The sequence below is a fragment of the Pollicipes pollicipes genome, unplaced genomic scaffold (assembly GCF_011947565.3).
Source record: "Pollicipes pollicipes isolate AB1234 unplaced genomic scaffold, Ppol_2.1 Scaffold_7262;HRSCAF=8765_pilon_pilon_pilon, whole genome shotgun sequence".
NCBI classification, from domain to species: Eukaryota; Metazoa; Arthropoda; class Thecostraca; order Pollicipedomorpha; family Pollicipedidae; genus Pollicipes; species Pollicipes pollicipes.
Genome location: NW_023597055.1, coordinates 3,103,022 through 3,121,647, shown reverse-complemented (window position 1 = coordinate 3,121,647; position 18,626 = coordinate 3,103,022). Strand labels below are relative to the sequence as shown.

The 18,626-nt window shown below is 60.0% G+C and overlaps 3 protein-coding genes across 3 annotated transcripts; all 3 read left to right on the top strand.

The window, feature by feature from the left end:
• Positions 1–627: 627 nt before the first annotated feature.
• Positions 628–9,144, top strand: LOC119114083 (protein regulator of cytokinesis 1; the record flags this gene model as incomplete). The annotated part of the gene is given in 9 exon segments (XM_037238304.1): positions 628–843; positions 1,368–1,742; positions 2,226–2,446; positions 2,930–3,085; positions 4,403–4,507; positions 5,347–5,491; positions 6,076–6,263; positions 8,556–8,667; positions 9,100–9,144. Coding segments are annotated over 9 exon segments (1,563 nt in total), but the record flags the coding sequence as incomplete, so codon positions are not given.
• A 7,745-nt stretch (positions 9,145–16,889) lies between these two features.
• On the top strand, positions 16,890–17,447 carry LOC119114082 (zinc finger protein 672-like; the record flags this gene model as incomplete). The annotated part of the gene is made up of 1 exon (XM_037238303.1): positions 16,890–17,447. A coding segment is annotated over one exon (558 nt), but the record flags the coding sequence as incomplete, so codon positions are not given.
• Positions 17,448–17,451: 4 nt separating this feature from the next.
• LOC119114081 (zinc finger protein 239) lies at positions 17,452–18,542 on the top strand (the record flags this gene model as incomplete). Its single annotated transcript, XM_037238302.1, has 1 exon — positions 17,452–18,542. A coding segment is annotated over one exon (333 nt), but the record flags the coding sequence as incomplete, so codon positions are not given.
• Between the last annotated feature and the right edge of the window lie 84 nt (positions 18,543–18,626).

Sequence of the window (18,626 nt, the reverse complement as noted above, 5' to 3'; positions counted from 1 at the left end):
ACCCGCCCGTTAGCTCACCCGCCTGCTAGCTCACCCGCCTGCTGGCTCACCCGCTCGCTGGCTCTTGCGCTCGCTAGCTCACCCGCCCGCCAGCTCACCCGCTCGCTGGCAGCTCGTCCGCCAGCCTGCGTCGCAGCGTGATGGGCGCGCTCTGATGCTTGCGGCCGGCGTGCAGAGAGCAAGGGGCGTCAGCCCGGTTTGGTGCTCTCTGGCCAGTTGGCGGCCAGCCCTCTTGCTGCTCAGCTTGACGGAAACGCGTTCGTTTGTGTGCGGTGGCCGTTTGTCACCGCGCGTGGGATCAGTCACACGCCAGAATGCTGTACGTTTCGGATGACCTCGAGAGTTCGATTGCTCGTGGCTGTCCGGTAGACCGTAGCAAAGGCCACCAGTGCCACTGAAGCAGTGCAGATGATTTTTAAAACGTCAGACACACCACGCTATGGGCGCAAAATGATCCTAGTATTCGGCGCAACCTGAAACCTCAATCATCGCAAAAAAATCATGACGATCTCTCACTTCACCTTGGTTTGCATTAAATGCCAGCGGCTCCATCTCAGAAGTCGTTCCATCCGTACGCGCCACCTCTGGCCGCCCGCCGCAGTCGACGTTTCCGTGTGCCGCCGCCAGGAGGTGGAGGAGGAGAAGCGGCGCGTGCGCACGCTGACGCAGAACATCGACGAGAACGGGCGCCGCCTGCTGCTGCTGGCCTCCCAGCTGGGGCAGGCGGTAGAGGAGCCGGACGAGAACCTGTCGCTGCTGGAGCTGGACCGCGTGCTGCTGGCCCGGCTGCAGCAGCTGCAGGCTCGCCGTGACGAGGTGGTGGCGACCATGAAGCTGCTCCGGGTGAGTGTGGAGAGCCGTGTGACGGTGTAGCCGCGGTCTGAGTGAGCAGGCTTGGACTGGCATCTCGACCATGGAGCTGCTCCGGGTGAGAGTGGAGAGCCGTGTGACGGTGTAGCCGCGGGTCTGAGTGAGCAGGCTTGGACTGGAGTCTCGGCTATGAAGCTACTCCGGGTGGGTGGGAAGAGGCGCGCCTGGCGGTGCGACGGCCGGCTGTGTGAGCAGGCTTTTACAGCATGCTGCTGGTGCCGCTTGTTAGAAACTGCGCTGGTGAACTCGTGGGTGCAGTGTGTTCTGTCTGGAAATTCAGAAATGCAAGAAATCACGAATTAAACGCGAGTCGCTTTTCAAACAGCACGTCTGGCGTCTCTCAGATGTGGAGCCTGGCAGGATGTGATGTCCCAGCATCGTCGCCTGCCATCTGCTGCCAGATGTCCTCACGCCGTTTGCGGAGCAGCGGAGCGTCAGCATGCACGAGTCTCGGCGACCGTGTGTGCCGCGGGTGACGCGTACCCTCTGGCCGGCAGGAGGAGGAGGCGGCGCTGTGCACGCAGCTGGAGATGCCGCCGCTGTCGCTGACGGCCGAGATCCCGCAGGAGGCCGACTTCCGCGAGGTGCGCGAGCACGTGCGCATGCTGGAGGGCGAGCGACAGCGGCGCGCCGGCGCGCTGCAGGCGCTGCGCCAGCGCATGTACCCGCTGCTGGAGGCGCTGGAGCGCTCGGCCGAGGGCGAGCTGGAGTCGCAGGCGGTCTGGGCTGCCGACGGCGAGTTCCCGCTGAGCGAGGCCAACCTGGCGTCGCTGGAGGCCTGGCTGCAGCGGCTCGAGGCCGAGGAGGCGGCCAACAAGACGGAGGCCGAGACGCTGCGCGCCCGGCTCGGCCGGCTCTGGGCGCGGCTCGAGGTGAGCGCGCGCCGGTGCGGGACGCCCGGGTCGGCCCGGCCAACCGCTCACGATGGACGTCAGTTAGCCGTTAACGGGAACGGAACTTGTTTTCTTGTTCAAATTTGATAGCCGTTAAGCTTCGTATGAGTGGTCAGATGTTTTGTGGCGTGGTGTCACGCGATGCGAGCATTTTGTCAGCGTGCAGTGCTATTCTCCCTGGCAATGTATCGTTGGGCGCTCCCCGTTCTAGTCCTGCCCGAGTGATGCATATGGCTCCAAACGGCTATAATGCCCATGCATTGCGACTAATCAGTGGAGCAGACCGAACACCCCAAGTCGTTCTGGAATGCAGTTAGCTCACTGTTCGGCGCCGCTTCCTGTAACGTGCGCTGCCTCATGACCCTCATCCCATCCAACACCCGTCGGGAGTGTACCTGTGGCCGCCTCGGGCGCCAGCTGGCGGCTGCCGCGCTCACGCCGCGTGCGCCGGCCTGGTCGCAGGTGCCGGAGGAGCGGCGCACCAGCGTGCTGGCCAGCTGCACCGGCCACAAGCCCAGCACCCTGCGCGTGCTGCGCGATGAGGTGGCGCGCCACGAGGAGCTCAAGCGCCAGAACGTGGAGAAGTTCGTGCGCGCCCTACGCACGGAGATCGCCGAGCTGTGGGAGCGCTGCTACTACTCGGAGAGCCAGCGGGCCGCCTTCACCGCGTTCACGGCTAAAACGTGAGTCGGTCGCGGCGGCGGGCGGGCGGCTTCTCCCTCGCGGATGACACGGCAGGGAGCCTGCTGCGCCTGTGTTGTGTTGGCCGAGATGGGCTGTATTCACCACCAAAACGTGAGCGAAAGGACGGGAAGGATGAGAGCAGCCGAAGGGCAGACACCGTCTTCGCTTCAGCCACCCTATTTTGTGTTTATTATTGGCTGCTAACGGGGCGGGGCGGGGCGTGGGCCCAATGGCGATAGCCGTCTTGGATGCAAAACCAAGGGCGTCCACAACGTATTTTGGGGTATGGCTCGCGGCGTTTTGTCCATTGTGCGTGTCATTACCCTTCGTGAAATGGTTCGTCGGCGTGCACTGACGGCACGGACACGAGCGGTGGCTCTGTCCCGTTCCTGGACTTGCTGACCAGCCTGCGGCAACGCCGCTGGAGGCGCGCCCATGGCGGAGCCCGTGCCTGACCGTGCGACCCGGCCGCACTGCGGCAGGTTCACCGAGACACTGCTGGAGCAGCATGAGGAGGAACTGGAGCGCGTGCGGCGCTACTACGATACCAACCGCGTGCTCATCAAGGACGTGGACGAGCATCAGAAGCTGTGGAAGAAGATGCTGGAGCTGGAGGAGCGGGCCAACGACCCGGCACGGTGAGGCAGATTGTGCTGGATTTGGCTGAGGTATTGCTGACCAGCGCGCGCGACGCGTGAGGTCCCTATCGACCCCACGCCGTGACAAGTGGGACTGGCAATAATTTGTCGGGGTCTCAGCTCGCTGGAAGCCTTGACCGCCGCCTGTGGCCGATGGATACATGCTTCCCTTGACACCTCTGGCTGAGCGGTGGAAGCATTTCTTGACGCCTTCTCTGGCCGGCGGCTAAAGCATGCGGCCGGTCGGCTCTGGTCAAAAGGTGGGATAATGCGGCTCCGTCGGCTCTGGTCAAGGGGTGGGATAATGCGGCTCCGTCGGCTCTGGTCAAGGAGTGGGATAATGCGGCTCCGTCGGCTCTGGTCAAGGAGTGGGATAATGCGGCTCCGTCGGCTCTGGTCAAGGGGTGGGATAATGCGGCTTCGTCGGCTCTGGTCAAGGAGTGGGATAATGCGGCTCCGTCGGCTCTGGTCAAGGGGTGGGATAATGCGGCTCCGTCGGCTCTGGTCAAGGAGCGGGATAATGCAGCTCCGTCGGCTCTGGTCAAGGGGTGGGATAATGCGGCTCCGTCGGCTCTGGTCAAGAGGTGGGATAATGCAGCTCCGTCGGCTCTGCTCAAGGGGTGGGATAATGCAGCTCCGTCGGCTCTGGTCAAGGGGTGGGATAGTGCAGCTCCGTCGGCTCTGGCTAAAGAATGAGATCGTGCGGCTCCTTCGTAAGGGATGGCAGCGCGCCTTCACGCCCTCTATGGCCGAGGGACGGGCGTGTTCTTGGCGGGGGAAGGCAAACGGCAGTGGCCTGGGAGCATGGATGGGGTCCATCGGAGCGCGAGATGGAGTCGGCCATGGTAGGACAGAAACAGCTGCGGTGTATGTCGGAAGCTCGGTTGGCATTGCTGGGGCTGGTGGTGTGGCCCCCGGCGGCTCGTCGACCGTTCGTCTGTCGCTGACGTGTGACCGCCGGCGGCTCGTCGACCGTTCGTCTGTCGCTGACGTGTGGCCGCCGGCGGCTCGGCGACCGTCCGTCTGTCGCTGACGTGTGGCCACCGGCGGCTCGGCGACCATTCGTCTGTTGCTGACGTGTGGCCGCCGGCGGCTCGGCGACCGTTCGTCTGTCGCTGACGTGTGGCCGCCGGCGGCTCGGCGACCGTTTGTCTGTCGCTGGTGTGTGGCCGCCGGCGGCTCGGCGACCGTTCGTCTGTCGCTGACGTGTGGCCGCCGGCGGCTCGGTGACCGTTTGTCTGTCGCTGGTGTGTGGCCGTCGGCGGCTCGGCGACCGTTTGTCTGTCGCTGACCTGTGGCCGCCGGCGCCGTCGCCAGGTACTCGAACCGGGGCGGTCAGCTGCTGCTGGAGGAGAAGGAGAGGAAGAAGATCGCCCGCCGCCTGCCCAAGGTGGAGAGCGACCTCCAGCAGCTCATACAGAGGTCAGCAGCACGCCCCCGGACGCGCCGGGCCGCCCGATGCTGTCACGTGTTCGTCTGGTCAGGCATGTGTCCTGTCCCAGCATGGCACGTGACGTGCCGCGCCGTGTCGCTGGAAGTCCGGCGCGCTGGGTGCGGACGGCACACACATCCTCTCACTAGAATTTGAGCACCTGTCATGTGCTCTAGGTAAACTGCCCTCGGTTTCGGGGAGACAACGAGGCGAACTTTCTGGTAGCATGCTATTTTTGACAATGGCTTGTTCACACCGACCGGTAGAGGAAAATGGGGCGGGTCTCTCGTGTGACGAGACGACGACGTCGGTATCTGACCGCCATGGTGACGTCACTGGTCACGCTCCAGTGCACCGGTCGTGAGTAGGTGGTGAGCGCTAGGCGCAGACGAGCTGCGGATGGACGCCGCGTGAACCAGGTTTTGCGGTGCCCGAGGATCCATATCACCGACGTCAGACGCCGCCCGCGGCCGCGACAGCTCGACGCAGCTATCGTTTCGTTTCTCCATTTCATCAAAGGGGATATGTTGTGTTTTGCCAGCAAATGACTGGGTCGCTACAAGCGGTCCACGCCTCCAACGCTGCCAGTTTTGTTTTCCGTGCGGGCGCGGGGGCCGTCATTGCGTACGGCGCAGGACTCGGCAGTGCGTTCAGAACCAGGCGCTGCTCGGCGGCCTGACCGGTGCCCCCCTTGAACTGCCAGCTCTGCTGCGCCGCGCCTGCCGCCTGCCCCTGACCGCCCCCCCCCCCCCCGCCCTGAATAGACAGCTCTGCTACGCCGCGGGTGCCGCCCTCTGACCTCCCTCCCCCTGCCCCTCCTCCCCGCCAGATGGGAGTGTCAGCACAACACGACGTTTCTGGTGCACGGTCACGACTTCGCCGCGTACATCGAGCAGCAGAAGCTGGACCACCAGGAGCGCAAGGAGCAAGAGCGTGTCGAGCGCGCCTCCAAGAAGGCCAACCAGCTGGAGCATGTGAGTTGGCGGCGCGGCGGCCGGCCGGAAGCGGCGGGTGCGGGCGGCTGGTTTTGGCTCTCTTCCGAGGCGTTCTGTGTGGGACGGAGCTGCTCTGTTTGCTTTGGACTCGTGATAGGTTGTGAAACTAGCGGGCAAAATGACGACCGGTTGCTGAATCGAAGGCAACAATGAGACAGAAACAACTTTTCACGCTTATTCATTCTGGAAATGCCAATTTCGTGTGCCTTGGAGGGTCGAACGTCGCTGGTTTTTCCTTGAGTGGCCGAAAGTCGTATGCAATTTTAACGCCTTTTCAGTCTGAGCTTTAAATGGGTTTCATTCAAAATTGGTAACCCACCGCGCTTGCTTCACTTATACGGCTATTCACAGGGTCGCCGCTGTGGTAAAACTAGTCTGACCTGCCTGGCGTTGCACGCGCCTGACCCTGTCGCACGGCCCATGAGTCATGACCTCGCACCTGACCAGATATCCCCTCTACACCACCACAGCCCGCGCTCGCCTCCACCGTTCCACTTTCGACTGTGACCTGACCGTGACCTGACCTGGACACGCCCTGACCGCGGCGCGCCCGTGTCCATCAGGAGACGATGTTCGGGGCGCGCCCGGTGACGCCGGCCAAGCGCCGTCAGGGCGGCGGCGGCTCGCCCTCCAAGCAGCGCCGGCTGGAGTCGACCCGGCTGGGCTCGCGGCTGCGCGCGCCCTCGCCCGGCCTCGGCCGCACCGCGCGCACCCCGCTCTCGCTCTTCAACCCGGCCGCCGCGGCCAACAGGTGAGCGGACCAGACGGCCCGGCCCGGCCCGGCCCGGCCGCGGCGCCAGGCGCGGTTCTCTGTGGTGGTGCCGGGGGGTCGACGGCGGGCGGATGGCAGACCCGCTCCCCGCTGGATGGACGTCAGGCGGTGTCTGAGCGAGGCACGCAGGCGGCGGCCATACGTGCGCACGAGGCGTGCTCGCCGCGAACGCCGACTGGCTGGTGGGGGCACGGTCAGAGACCGTGTCGGCTCTGCCTTTGGGTCTTGAACACCTGTGTGTGGAACACGAATAACATCCGCTGTTCTACACACACGACACTCGCATCCACTCGTCACACAAACACACGTGCCGACGAGCGACGGAAGCTCGCCTGGCACACACGTGACCTGCCTCCCCCGCCCCCGCCCCCGACCGGACCAGTGTCTAACCGTCCGGCCCGTCCGGTTGCCTCGCAGAAAGCCGTTGACTCCGATACAAATGAACCGCCTCACGGAACACAAGTGAGTGGTCCCGCCAGGTGTAGGTAAGCACCGCACGGCGCTCGTAACAGCCTGGCGCCCGCCTCAGCCTGCCGCTGCCCAGGCGCGCGCCGCCGCCTGCCGACCTCGGGCGCGCACGAGCCCGGTCTCTCCTGTCGCGCGCGCGATCTCCTTCGATCTCTGCGTCGGTGCCCCGAGGTGTCGCCGGCAGTGGCATCTCTGCGTGGGGCTCCTGACGGCTCCGCTGCATGCTGACGCGTGACTTCCGCGCGCTGGGAGGTGCCCTTGGCGGGCCTCCGCGGGGCTAACCGCTACGCGACGGCCGGTTCATCGCCGGAGTCACACATGTTTACTAACTGAAGGGCAAAGCTTGACTTGCGTCTTGGGGTTTCGTTGGAGAGCCGTGATTACCGTCGGCCAGTCATGGTCTGCTGAAGGTAATCCTTTTTTCTGCTGACGGACTCAGATCTCGTACATTTATGGGAAGTAGCTGTCGTTTTACTGGCTGTTATGACACTGAGGAAAAGTGCCCTTTTCGCCTTGTCTAAATTGTATTGGACGGACATCACTGGCTGACATATTTGGACCACACCCCCTCTCAGATGCGTCTGTCTATGACTCCAATTTGGTTTTTCTTTGCACTTACTACTACGTGAATGAGCTTGTCCCGTCTTGGAAACAGCTTTTGCTGACATATGTCGCTAGTTTGTGTGTTGACTGCACGTTTATGCCTATACACCACATTATTTTATGTTTGCACATATTTCTGCGTTTTGTGCACGCGTGCAGCACTGACCGCCTTTACGGAGCGTCCGTGACTGTGACTACGTTTTGTGCGGCGCGGTTTAGCCGACGGCAGCGCGCGCAGGCGAGCCGGCGCCGCTGGCATGGTCTGTTGCTGCCCCAAAGGATCGTTTCGCGCGTCCGTGGAGAATGGCTTTGACCTGCGTGGCCGGATCGGGTCGTGTTGGCCGCGGGGTTTTCAGCCGCAGGTCGTAGATGACCGGAGGCGCCGCTCTGCGATGCGCCCTCTTTCAAGCTTCAAAATATAATCGGCGCCTGTTCAGCGCGGGGGCTGGGGGTCAGATCACCCTCGAAGTCCCCGCACCATAACGCCACAAAAAGAACAAAAAGAAAAACATTAATGAGCGCGATGGTGGCTTCGTTGCGTATTCTTGGTCCATTGGTGAACCCCGCCTGCCCAAACTCCTTTAACAGTGCTAGCCGACGCACTAACGTGCTGAGCTGAACACGATAACGCCTGCGCTGACTGCCTCACATGGGAGCGGTGCCGCCCTCGCGTGGGTGCACGGCTTGTGATGTATGTGTCGTCACTTGTAAGCGCCCACGCATGTTCTGGGGTGATTGGAATGACGTCTCCGTCCTGAGGTTTGCGGCCGGCCATGGAGCTCGGCCATGTTACGTGCCGCAGTGTGCCCTCTGCCTCCGCCTCTGAACCCCTCCACTGCTCGCCGCCGCCCGTTACCCCTCCCCCCGCTGCTGCCTCTTGCCTCGCCCATCGCCGCCGCCCCTGACCCCTACCCTTCGCCTCCGTCGCCCGTGACCCTGACCCCTTGCCTTCGCCGCCGCTGCCCTTGACCCTTGGCCTCTGACCCTTACCTCGCCCGTCACCGACGTGGCCTCTGACCCTGACCCGCGCCGCCGTGACCCCTGACCTCGCCCTTCACCGCCGTGGCCCTTGATCCTGACCCTCGCCGCCGTGACCCGTGACCTTGCCGCTGTGCCTCTGACCCTGACCCTAACCCTCGCCGCCGTGGCCCTTGACCCGCCCCTCCCGCCGTGGCCCCTGACTCTGACCCTCGCCGACAGGAACGCCTCGATGGCCCGCACGGCGCCGGGCAAGCTCAGCGCTCGCAACGTCAGCCTCGCCTCCGACATGTCGTACGCCGAGTTCACGCGCGGCTTGCAGCGGCTGCAGGCGGCCGGCGGCGGCGCGACCGGCGGCTCGCCGGCGCTGCGGGCCGCCGCGCGCAGTCGCCGCCGCTCGCAGCGTCTGGTGGGCCTGCCGCCGGCGCCGGCCGCCAGGACGCCGCGCACGCCGCGCGCCGCGCGCCTGGCCGCGCCCTCGCCGGCCGCCGGCCGCTCGCCGAGGACGGCGGCGGCGGCGGCGACGGGGCGCCACCGCAGCCGCCTCGGCCTGCCCGTGCTGCTGTGAGCGCCGCGGGGAGTGCTGACGCTGCGCCTGAGACCGCCCGGCGCCGCCGCGCGGCCGGAACCGCGCTCGCCGTTGGCCGGCGGCCACCTGGGGCTGGTGTGAGGCGCGGCAGCGGACCGTGGGGGCTGCAGCGCTGGTGCGACGTCAGACTATGCGGCGGCCGTGCGGGTCGCCGGTCTGCGCGCGCTGTGATGTCAGACTGGTCCGGCCCTGCTGGCCATGACGGCTGCACGCGCCATGTGAACGTCGGACTCTGGAGTCGCTTGGCGAACCTCGGGCGGGTGCCCGTGCCGACGGATCGGACATCGGAGCAGCCGTGCAGACCAATGAGGAGGCTGCGCGGGCCGTAGTGACGTCATGACGCCGTTGGCGGGGGTGTGGCCGGCCAATGGTGGGTTGAACGCGGTGTTTGGACTGGTGACGAGCGTGGGAGACGTTTCCGCCCGGGCTTACGTTAGAAGCAACCTAAACATGGTCACTAAGCTTGTAGAAGAAGGCATCGAGGTTTTGTTTCACGTCCGCGAGTGCAGCAGGGCAGTGTCTTTGATGTTAGGGGCAACTAAAACATGGACACTAAGCTTGTAGAGGAAGACGTCGAGATTTTGTGTCACGTCCGCAGGAGAGTGGGCAGTATCTGAGCTGTGTCCGTCTGGGAAGTGTAAATGTGCGACTTGGTGCCGACAGCGTACCTGTGGCGGCTTTTAAGGAGCATTTCGTTTCATTGTACCGAAGGGTGCGTCTCGTGGACGAGGGGGGCGTTTTAGAAGTTAACTGGGAAAGTGCAGAGGGGCGGTAAGGGGTTTCTGAAATGTGCAGACGCTGGGATAGCGTAAGCCGCACTCTGAATATCAGCGCGTTCCGGGAGCGTTTTCTGTGAAGATGCGTCATCAATGGTATGATTTTCCTCGCATCATTAACCCGCGGGATTCGTCCAATGCTTATCTGTTTCGTGAAGGTTTGCATGATATGCGACGTGGTCGTGTGTAAATTGTTGAATGTGCTCTTCTGTAAGTCTGTTTCTGTTTCATATGTTTTTAATCGCTTATTGTAGCCATGCGTCAGACTATTCCATAGAATAAAGAAATACACTAGTAATTTTCGCTCAGTGTATAATTGCACGGACGAATCGAAGCCGTGAGGCGTACAAATCAGTTGGAAGCCTCGGATCCGAGGCGCAAATTGATGACACCAGCAATTTGATATCTAACGTCACAGCCGAAGGCACGGACTGGCAGTACTTCGGATGATCGGAAGTTGTTACTGTCGGAAACCTACATGCAGTAACCAGAACTTATTTGCTCCAACAAGGCTGTAAATCGAAGCTTTCTGGGTGAGAGCGAGCCTGTAAGTATTGCCATTTTAATGACTGTACTTCACAATCAGCTATCACACCTGTGTTTATACACAAAATATGCAGACATTCGAGTATATATTGGTTATACGAGCTCTTACGCAACATATATGGTACGAAATGCACTTGCGTGCTCGAGGGAGTTGTATTCAAAGACGCGGGAGCGGGGGGGGGGGCGGGACGGTGGGGAGAGCTTGTCTCCCCCATTCTGGATTGAAGGTGGCCCGATTTTGAATTTTATGGGTCTATTTCGGTATTTTGGAGTCGCCCCCCCCCCCACCCTTACATGAACATAGTTCGCGCGCCCCTGGTGGTATTGAATAACACTAAATAGCCAAGGTATAAGGCAGTGTTTTTGACGAAGCCTCGATCAGCTGTCCCTTTTCGCAACAAGAGCGTTGCATTCACTGCCTCCGCAGCCGTCGTCCTTGGGAACGTGCGGGTTTGATTGAGCTCTCAAGCATTTAAGCCAAACTCGAGTGGATTTCATTGGAGGCTGCTCCATGCCTAGTCTGGCTCCCAACCTCAGGTAGAGTATTTTGTGTGCTGTAGTTGGCAAACTGACGGAGCGTACTAAAACATTCTGAAGTCACTTCCCCGGGTGAGCAGAAGGTTTAGATCTCGAATGGTACATGCTTGATTGTGATGGATCTTCAATGTCTAAAATGTTTGCACAATGTCTAAAATAATTTTGCAATATTCGCCATATTTGGAAAGTTATGCATGGTCTTGTCATACATTTGTTTTTGCTTGATGGTTTCATGCTTACCTGAATTTGGTTATTCATTTTTGTTTAATGGTTTTTGGGGGTACCACTTTGCATACTTTTGGGAAGTCCGAGCCATCCCAAAGCTGTAGTGAGCCCCCCTACCAAATGCTCCTTTGCGCCCCCCCCCCCCCCCAATGCATATGGTGGAAACGGGGAATGCTATCTGAAAGAAGTTTAGAAAATTGTATATTGCCAGAAACAATTGATGCATGGGGTACCTAAACACATAACTGTTAGAATCAAGTTCCTTTTTACCAGAATATCCTTCGGGTGCATATGCCATTCAAGCCCCCTCTTATATTATGCCAGCTTGCATATGTGGCTGGTTTTTCATGAGATACCTTACCTTACCTTATCTTATGGTGATCAGGAATTATAAAATGCCACTTGGCCTGGTGGTCCCAATCTCATGAGGTTCTTGGTCAGGTAATCAAACAGTCTCAGAACATAAATAGACTGAGCATTGTGCAACCCCATGTGGAAAAGCTTTCCAGTCATTGATGATCTGTGTGGTGAACGAGTTACGACTGACGTCAGTCGCAGCTGCAGGTTTCCTTGGCCCCCATTGGTGTCCTCTTGCCACCTCCCAGTTGTTTCTTGTCAGGAACTCTGTCACTGAGTCTGAGTGGGGCTGGTGCCTCACTTCATGGACAAGATGTGTAGCTGGTCACCGAACCCTCTCCAGACGTTCCTGGTCTAGGCTGCCAAACAGGACTCAGATGATGTTGCCATACCCCAAACAGGGGTGTACTAAGATCTTGAAGGGCAGTGGCAGCATATGAACATGGATGCTGGCGAGCTCGTGACCACCATCTGGTTGGCCTTGAGCCTATGATCCACAAATATTCCCAGGTCCTTATGGGTGGACTTGATCACGATTTCAGTGGATACGTATTTCCTTGCGCTTTGTTGCATTAAAGGGAGCAGCCACTCCTCTAGCCACTTGACCGGGGCGTCGAGGTCGACCTGTAGAGGAGACTCAGTCAGGGTCGACCTGTAGAGGGGACTCAGTCAGGGTCGACCTGTAGAGGAGACTCAGTCAGGGTCGACCTGTAGAGGAGACTCAGTCAGGGTCGACCTGTAGAGGAGACTCAGTCAGGGTCGACCTGTAGAGGAGACTCAGTCAGGGTCGACCTGTAGAGGAGACTCAGTCAGGGTCGACCTGTAGAGGAGACTCAGTCAGGGTCGACCTGTAGAGGAGACTCAGTCAGGGTCGACCTGTAGAGGAGACTCAGTCAGGGGCCTCGGAACACAACAGTATAGCTTGGTGTTATCCGTGACCAGGCTTCACACTTGATCTGGTAGGTCGTTCACGAAGATTATGAATAGCGTTGGTGTTGGTCCCAGCACCTTGTGGTATGCCGCTGACATGTTGGTCCAATCCAACTTCGAGCCCTGGACTCTGGACCCTGGACCCTGGAGCCCTGCATCCTGTGGGTAATCAAAGCCCTGATCCAGCACAGCAAGCTACCTCTTGGTCTGTGGATGGGACGCGGCTGGAAGCGACCACTTCCCGGTTTGGTTAATGCTGGGTATGGATGCTCAGCTTGGAGTCCGACCCCGACGGTGGGCTACGCGGATCGCGGGCTGGAAGGTCTTCACCCAAACATGTGAGATACGTATTGCCCCCAAACAGGAGGATGGTGCATTGCCACTAATTGACAACTTCACCACTATGTTGGAGCAAGCTGTAGTGACTGCCAAGTGCTGGAAATGGGAGTATAACATTATATCTAAGCATCTGTGATTCTGGCATGTGGTTTGTTTTCTGTTGTGCCATGGACATAACATGTGCTGTAAAAAGCACCACTACCACTTCACATGGCACTTCCCATCAATGAGGTTGGTATCAAGAGCAAAGTGGTTTTAAAATTATGGCCCTTTTAAAGATAAGTTATGTATGATTTATAAGTTTTCCAGTGATGACAAAGTTAGTGATTTTATCAGTGATTTTATTTTTATCTGTGGCAATTTTATCAGTGATTTTACCATGATTTTACCATTGATCTAAAAATTACAGAGACTTATTTATCCAAACCAATTACCCAAACCATTTTACAATTTATTTGGTAAACCTGTGCTGTTTACCATCAAATAGCAGTGCTAAAGTGCAGCCATGATGTATCAGCTGTGTTTTCCCTGCTCCATTCTAGCCTGATACCTGATAACTTTATCTGACTGGGTGACCTGATCTGACCTGGTGACTTGATCTGACCTTATGACCTGATCTGACCTTGAGACCTGATCTGGCATGGTGACCTGATCTGGCATGATTACCTGATCAGGCCTAATCTGACATGGCAGTCAGATCAGATGGCCTGCTGACATCATCTGGTATGACATGCTGACCTGATGACCTAACCTGATATGACAACATCTGACCTGATGACCTGATATGACCTGATCCACCATCTGTGTAGACCATCATGCTCCTGGGGCTCTACTATCTAAGACACAGGTGGATAGATTTTGTTGCACAGGTGGTCACATTGTATTGCACTGATGTGTTGCAGATATGTGCCTGATAACATTGCACCTTTAGGTGGAGCCTCTCCCAGCATCAGCATCCAATCTCCTGGTCCTGCCGTGCCATCTGATTCTCTCATGTCTCCTGGTCCCGCTGAGCTGGAGCCAACCACCGCGACATCTGATTCCCCATATCTTGCAATGTCGTGTGACCCGTCTTTGACAGAATCCAGCAAACAAAACGACCCAGGCCGGAATGAGGTAATCCCGTTGTCTTATTTGGCTGCATCAGGTCACTCATTGTCTCGATCTACGGCTTACGTAACCCTAAAAGTGTAAATGTGACTTGGTTTATGCATTTCGGGTGGATTGTTAAATAAGTGGTTGGTAGAGCTCCCCAGTATTTAGGGAATAGGCGTGAAAGTCAAAAGGAATATGCATGGGGGCAAACCAGGAAAGGCGCATCTAAGGTAGGCCGATGCTCCGACCAACATTTTTACACGGCTGTTGTAAAAAATCAAAGAAATTACAGCTCTCCATAAGCTCAAACAAGGCATTCGCAGGGGGTGTTTCCCCCAGGAAAATACCAGTGGCTTGTTACGGCTCCCTGTTGCCAGGCTAGCCCAGGCGGGTACGTTTGGACACGGGTATTTTATGTCCGTCATCGACCATATGATCGACCATGTGAAAGCTTAGTTGTTTGCCATCTGAGACTGCCATGCTTGTGTGGCGCATCGTCCGTCGAATCTTATCAAAACATGTTAAACATGTTTGTCGTGCATTTACAAAGCCACCTACTGACGTGGAGCAAAACAGGCTGTCCGTGGTGGCAAGTTTAGTGATCGGATTATTTGTAAGTGGGTATAAAACTGAAAACGAGGTTTCGAAAGGCGTTGTGATGAAAAGGAAAGGACAAACGTGTGTCAAGGAATACAAAGCCGCGGCCAACAAAAGTGACTTTAATGATTTTCTTCTAAAAACGCTTCTTGAAACATGATGGGCGGGCCAGGGCGGCTATTCAAAAATCTTATTAATTATTAAGTCTTATATTTTATCCAAGTAAGAGTTCCTAGGGCCATGGCCTCTCCCCTTAAGCAGTGCGATGCTTTGTGCGAGTGAGGTTTAGAGGACCTCTGCTCAGAATGGCTACGCTCAGAGGATCTTCGGTTGGAATACCGCGCTCAGAAGACCTACGCCCGAAAGGCCCATTCTCAGAAGGCCTACGCTCAGAACCGCTACTCTCGAAATGCCGGATGACGTCACGAGCGTGTCCGATTATCGAGAGACTCCGTTAGATACGCCGTGGGACGAGTGGACGTAAACGGCTCGGCAGTGGGCGTATGCAGCGCTATGGTTTGCTTACTGCTCGGCCCGTTATGAGTGTGCAGCGGCGGTTAAACGTCGGCTTATAAGCCCGAGCCAGTCCTCCTGTTCGTGACGTGCAGATGTGTGCAGCCTGCCGACGCATGTTTTTAAACTGTACGACGTCGTTGGTGCGAGTCCGGCTGTCAGCAACAGATAGTGGCGTTATGCGGCGGAAGGGCAAAGTTTCCAGCCTTGTCCGTGCAAATAATAAGGTACGAGGTTTAATCATGTCATTGATAATTTGGTATTATTAAAAATGAAATAGTGCAATAAAATAGTATACATATATATATATATATATATATATATATATATATATATATATATATATAATGCACAATAAATAAGTGTATGACCTTACTAAATAATAATTTGAATACTAACTTTAGGAACGGAATTTCAGCTCAAAATCATCCATGACTTGTAACCGTTGCGCTCGCATTTCTATGCACATTTCCTTGGTAGGTTATGCTATTGCTCATTTCGACGTCTTTTTCCCAGTGTGAGGTGCACTTTTCATGACAAACGCGTTCAGAAAGGCTTTAACATTGACCCTGCCTTGCTATTCACAGCCCGCCCAGCAGACGGCGTCTGGCTGACAAGTCGGCGTGCAGCTGATCTGTCGAATGTCCCCGGGTCTCCACCGACGGCCGGCCGGCTGACAGGCGGCCGTCATGCCGCTGACGGTCGCCATCTGACGGCGCCATGTCGCTGTCGGACGCCGCCGCGGTCCTCGCGTCCCCCGGGGACCCGCTGCAAACGCACGACGGCACGTCAGACGACCCGCAGATGAGGACCGGCGTGGAGGACGACCTGGAACGGAGGACGTGCGAGGAGGAGGCGCGGACCGTCCTCCGGCAGGCGCCGCCGTCTGTCAGAGACAGTGTGGTGACGTCACACCAGGAGTGCCGGCGTGGGAGTGACGCGCGGCCGGCGGCGGCGTCCGAGGCGACGGCACGATCCGCCACCTACTGGAACGGCGCGCCCAGCCCTGACGCAGATGAGCTGTGGACCGTGCAGCGGCGTGCAGAAGGCCACGACTCTCCCAGCCGCATGGAGGCCGGTGCAGAGTCGGGGGTCGCGCAGCTGCCCTTTGGGATCGTGAAGTTGGAGGAGGCGTCGGTCAACGGCGGCGAGGGAGGTGCTCCGACGCAGCGGTTCACGTGCTACGCTGTGACCGAGGTGGAGACGGCAGCGGAAGCGGCAGCGACAGCGGCAGCGGCAGCGGCAGCGGCAGCGGCGGCGGCAGCGGCAGCGGCAGCGCCGGGCGGGAATGAGCCATCGCCGGCAGCACCGCCGCAGCCGCTGCCAGCACCGCCAGCACCGCCAGCTCCGCCAGCACCGCCAGTGCTGCCAGCGCCGCCGCCAGCGCCGCCGCCAACGCTGCCAGCGTCAGCACCGGCGCATGATCCTCAGCGGCGGCGGCGGCCGGTCGCCGACACGCTCTCTGCCCTGCTCGAGGTGACCATGTCCCCGGCGCCGCCGTTCGGCTGCGGCGGATGCGAGGCTCGCTTCGCCGACCGGCTGGCGCTGGCGGCGCACCAGCGGCAGCACGCGGCGCCGACGGCAGCGCCCTGCTCGCGCTGCGGCCGCCAGCTGGCCGCGCCGCTTGACCGCGCGCGCCACGAACGCCACCACCGCGTGGCCGCCGCCGCCGCTGCCAGGCGCGCGCGGCCGCCGGCGGCGGCGACAGCAGCGGTGGGCCGCCGCGAGCTCCGCCGTCGGGGTCGCGGGCCGACCCGCTGCGGCGCGTGCGGCGGTCAGTTCAGCGCCGTCGCGCTGCGCGAGCACTTCGCACCGCACCCGCGCACCGGCTTCTACCCGTGCGCACGGTGCGGCACCGCGTTCGCGCAGCAGTGTCAGCTGGACCGGCACAGGTGCGCAAGTCCGCCGCCGCCCGAGCCGCCGCCGCCGCCGCCGCCGCCGCCGGAGCGCGACCCGCTCTCGCCCGACTCGCCGGCGGCCGAGCCGTCCAGCCCGGAGGCCAGTCCGGAGGCGGCCGCGTCCTCCGACAGCGAGGCGGCCGAGACGCGCGCCTCGCGCCGCCGGCCGAGCGGCGCCGGCCCGTTCGAGTGCTCGCAGTGCGGCAGCCGCTTCGCTTCGCAGCGTAACCTGACTCGCCACGAAAGTTCGCACTCGGAGCGGCCGCGGCTGGAGTGCGAGGTGTGCGAGCGCGCCTACACGCGCCTGGACGCGCTCGTGCGCCACAGCGTGGAGGCGCACGAGCAGCGGCGCCAGTTCCCGTGCCCCAAGTGTCGCTGGCAGTTCACGCAGCGGCGCATCCTCGAGTATCACGTGCGTCGCCACGAACGTGAGCAGACGAGTCGGGCCGGCCGGCCGCCGCGGCCGCACCGCTGCGCCGCCTGCCGGCGCGGCTTCGCCGACCCGGCGGAGCTGGAGGCGCACGTCTGCCGCGCCGCCGCGCACGGCCAGATGTACATCTGCGACATCTGCGGCAAGCGCATCAAGACCAAGGTTTGGCTGAGCCGCCACCGGCTGCTGCACGACGCCACGCGGCCGGCCAAGTGCGACACGTGCGGCCAGGGCTTCATCGACGACAAGGCCCTGCAGAAGCACGCGCGCACCCACACGGACCCCCCACCGCTTCCTCTGCGACATCTGCGGCAAGGGCTTCGCGCTCAAAGTGACGCTGCAGATTCACGCGCGCACGCACACGGGCGAGCGGCCGTACGCCTGCGAGACGTGCGGCAAGAGGTTCTCGACGCGCACGCAGCTGTTCCACCACGCCAAGATCCACAGCGGCGAGAAGCCGTACGTGTGCGCGGTGTGCAGGCGCGGCTTCAGGCAGTCGCACCACCTGAAGACGCACATGAAGGTGCATGCCGAGCGGCCGCCGCCGCCGCCGCCGCCCCCGCCGCCGCCGCTCGGACAGGCGCCGTCGGAGAGCTCGGTGCTGCTGGTGCTGGAGTAGAGCGGGGAACGCTGGCTGCGGCTGGGGCGCGGCTGGTGCTGCGTGTGACAGGAGGGGAGCGGTGCTGGTGCTCTGGCGAAGTGCAGACGACCGTGCTGCCGCATCGCTGTGACAGGCGTGTGCGGGGATGACCGCCGCGGCGGGTCGTGAACGTAGTCTCAGGTGCCCGCGGTGGCCCTCCAGTCCTCAAAGTTCGTCGAACGGGCGGTGCATATGACGTGAAGGTAAAATGCTGTCGCTGCTGCTGCTAGCAATTGGGTGAATGCGCGGCATGGATGGTATTGTACACAACTGGAGGTGACATTAAACCGAAGGGTATTTCTGCCTGCAATGTGATTTATTCGTGATTCTGACGTGTTTCTCGTGCGGCTAGCAGGGGGCACCAATGCATTTGAGCTTCTCCAGCTGTCACGTGTCGGATTGCGTCGATCCGCCTGAACTGGCTTTGAACAGATGAGCAGGGGAGTTCCTGTCACGCTGCCATGCGGGGATATTGTGTAGGACATTTAGCCGGCTCATTTAGCCGGTTGTGGTTGAGCGCCAATTAATGTACCAGAACGTGTTTTCGCCACTGTGTGGAACGTCACTGACAACTGTTAATCACATGAAGGCCATAGTGCGAGGCCGCGGAGAAGTTTGTCGTGAAGTTCAGGCCTTAAGAGTCAGCATCCGCGGTATGGGAAAAAGTGTGCCTCTGCATGGGTCTGAGCAGAGCAGAGTGTTATCGGGGTTACGGACGGGGCCGTGGGCGGGGCGGTGACAGCGGGCTCCGTCTGAATACCAGGGGGGGGGGGGGGGGGGGTTCCGACCCCGTGGGTGTTCGGATGCACGTGTGGCGTGTC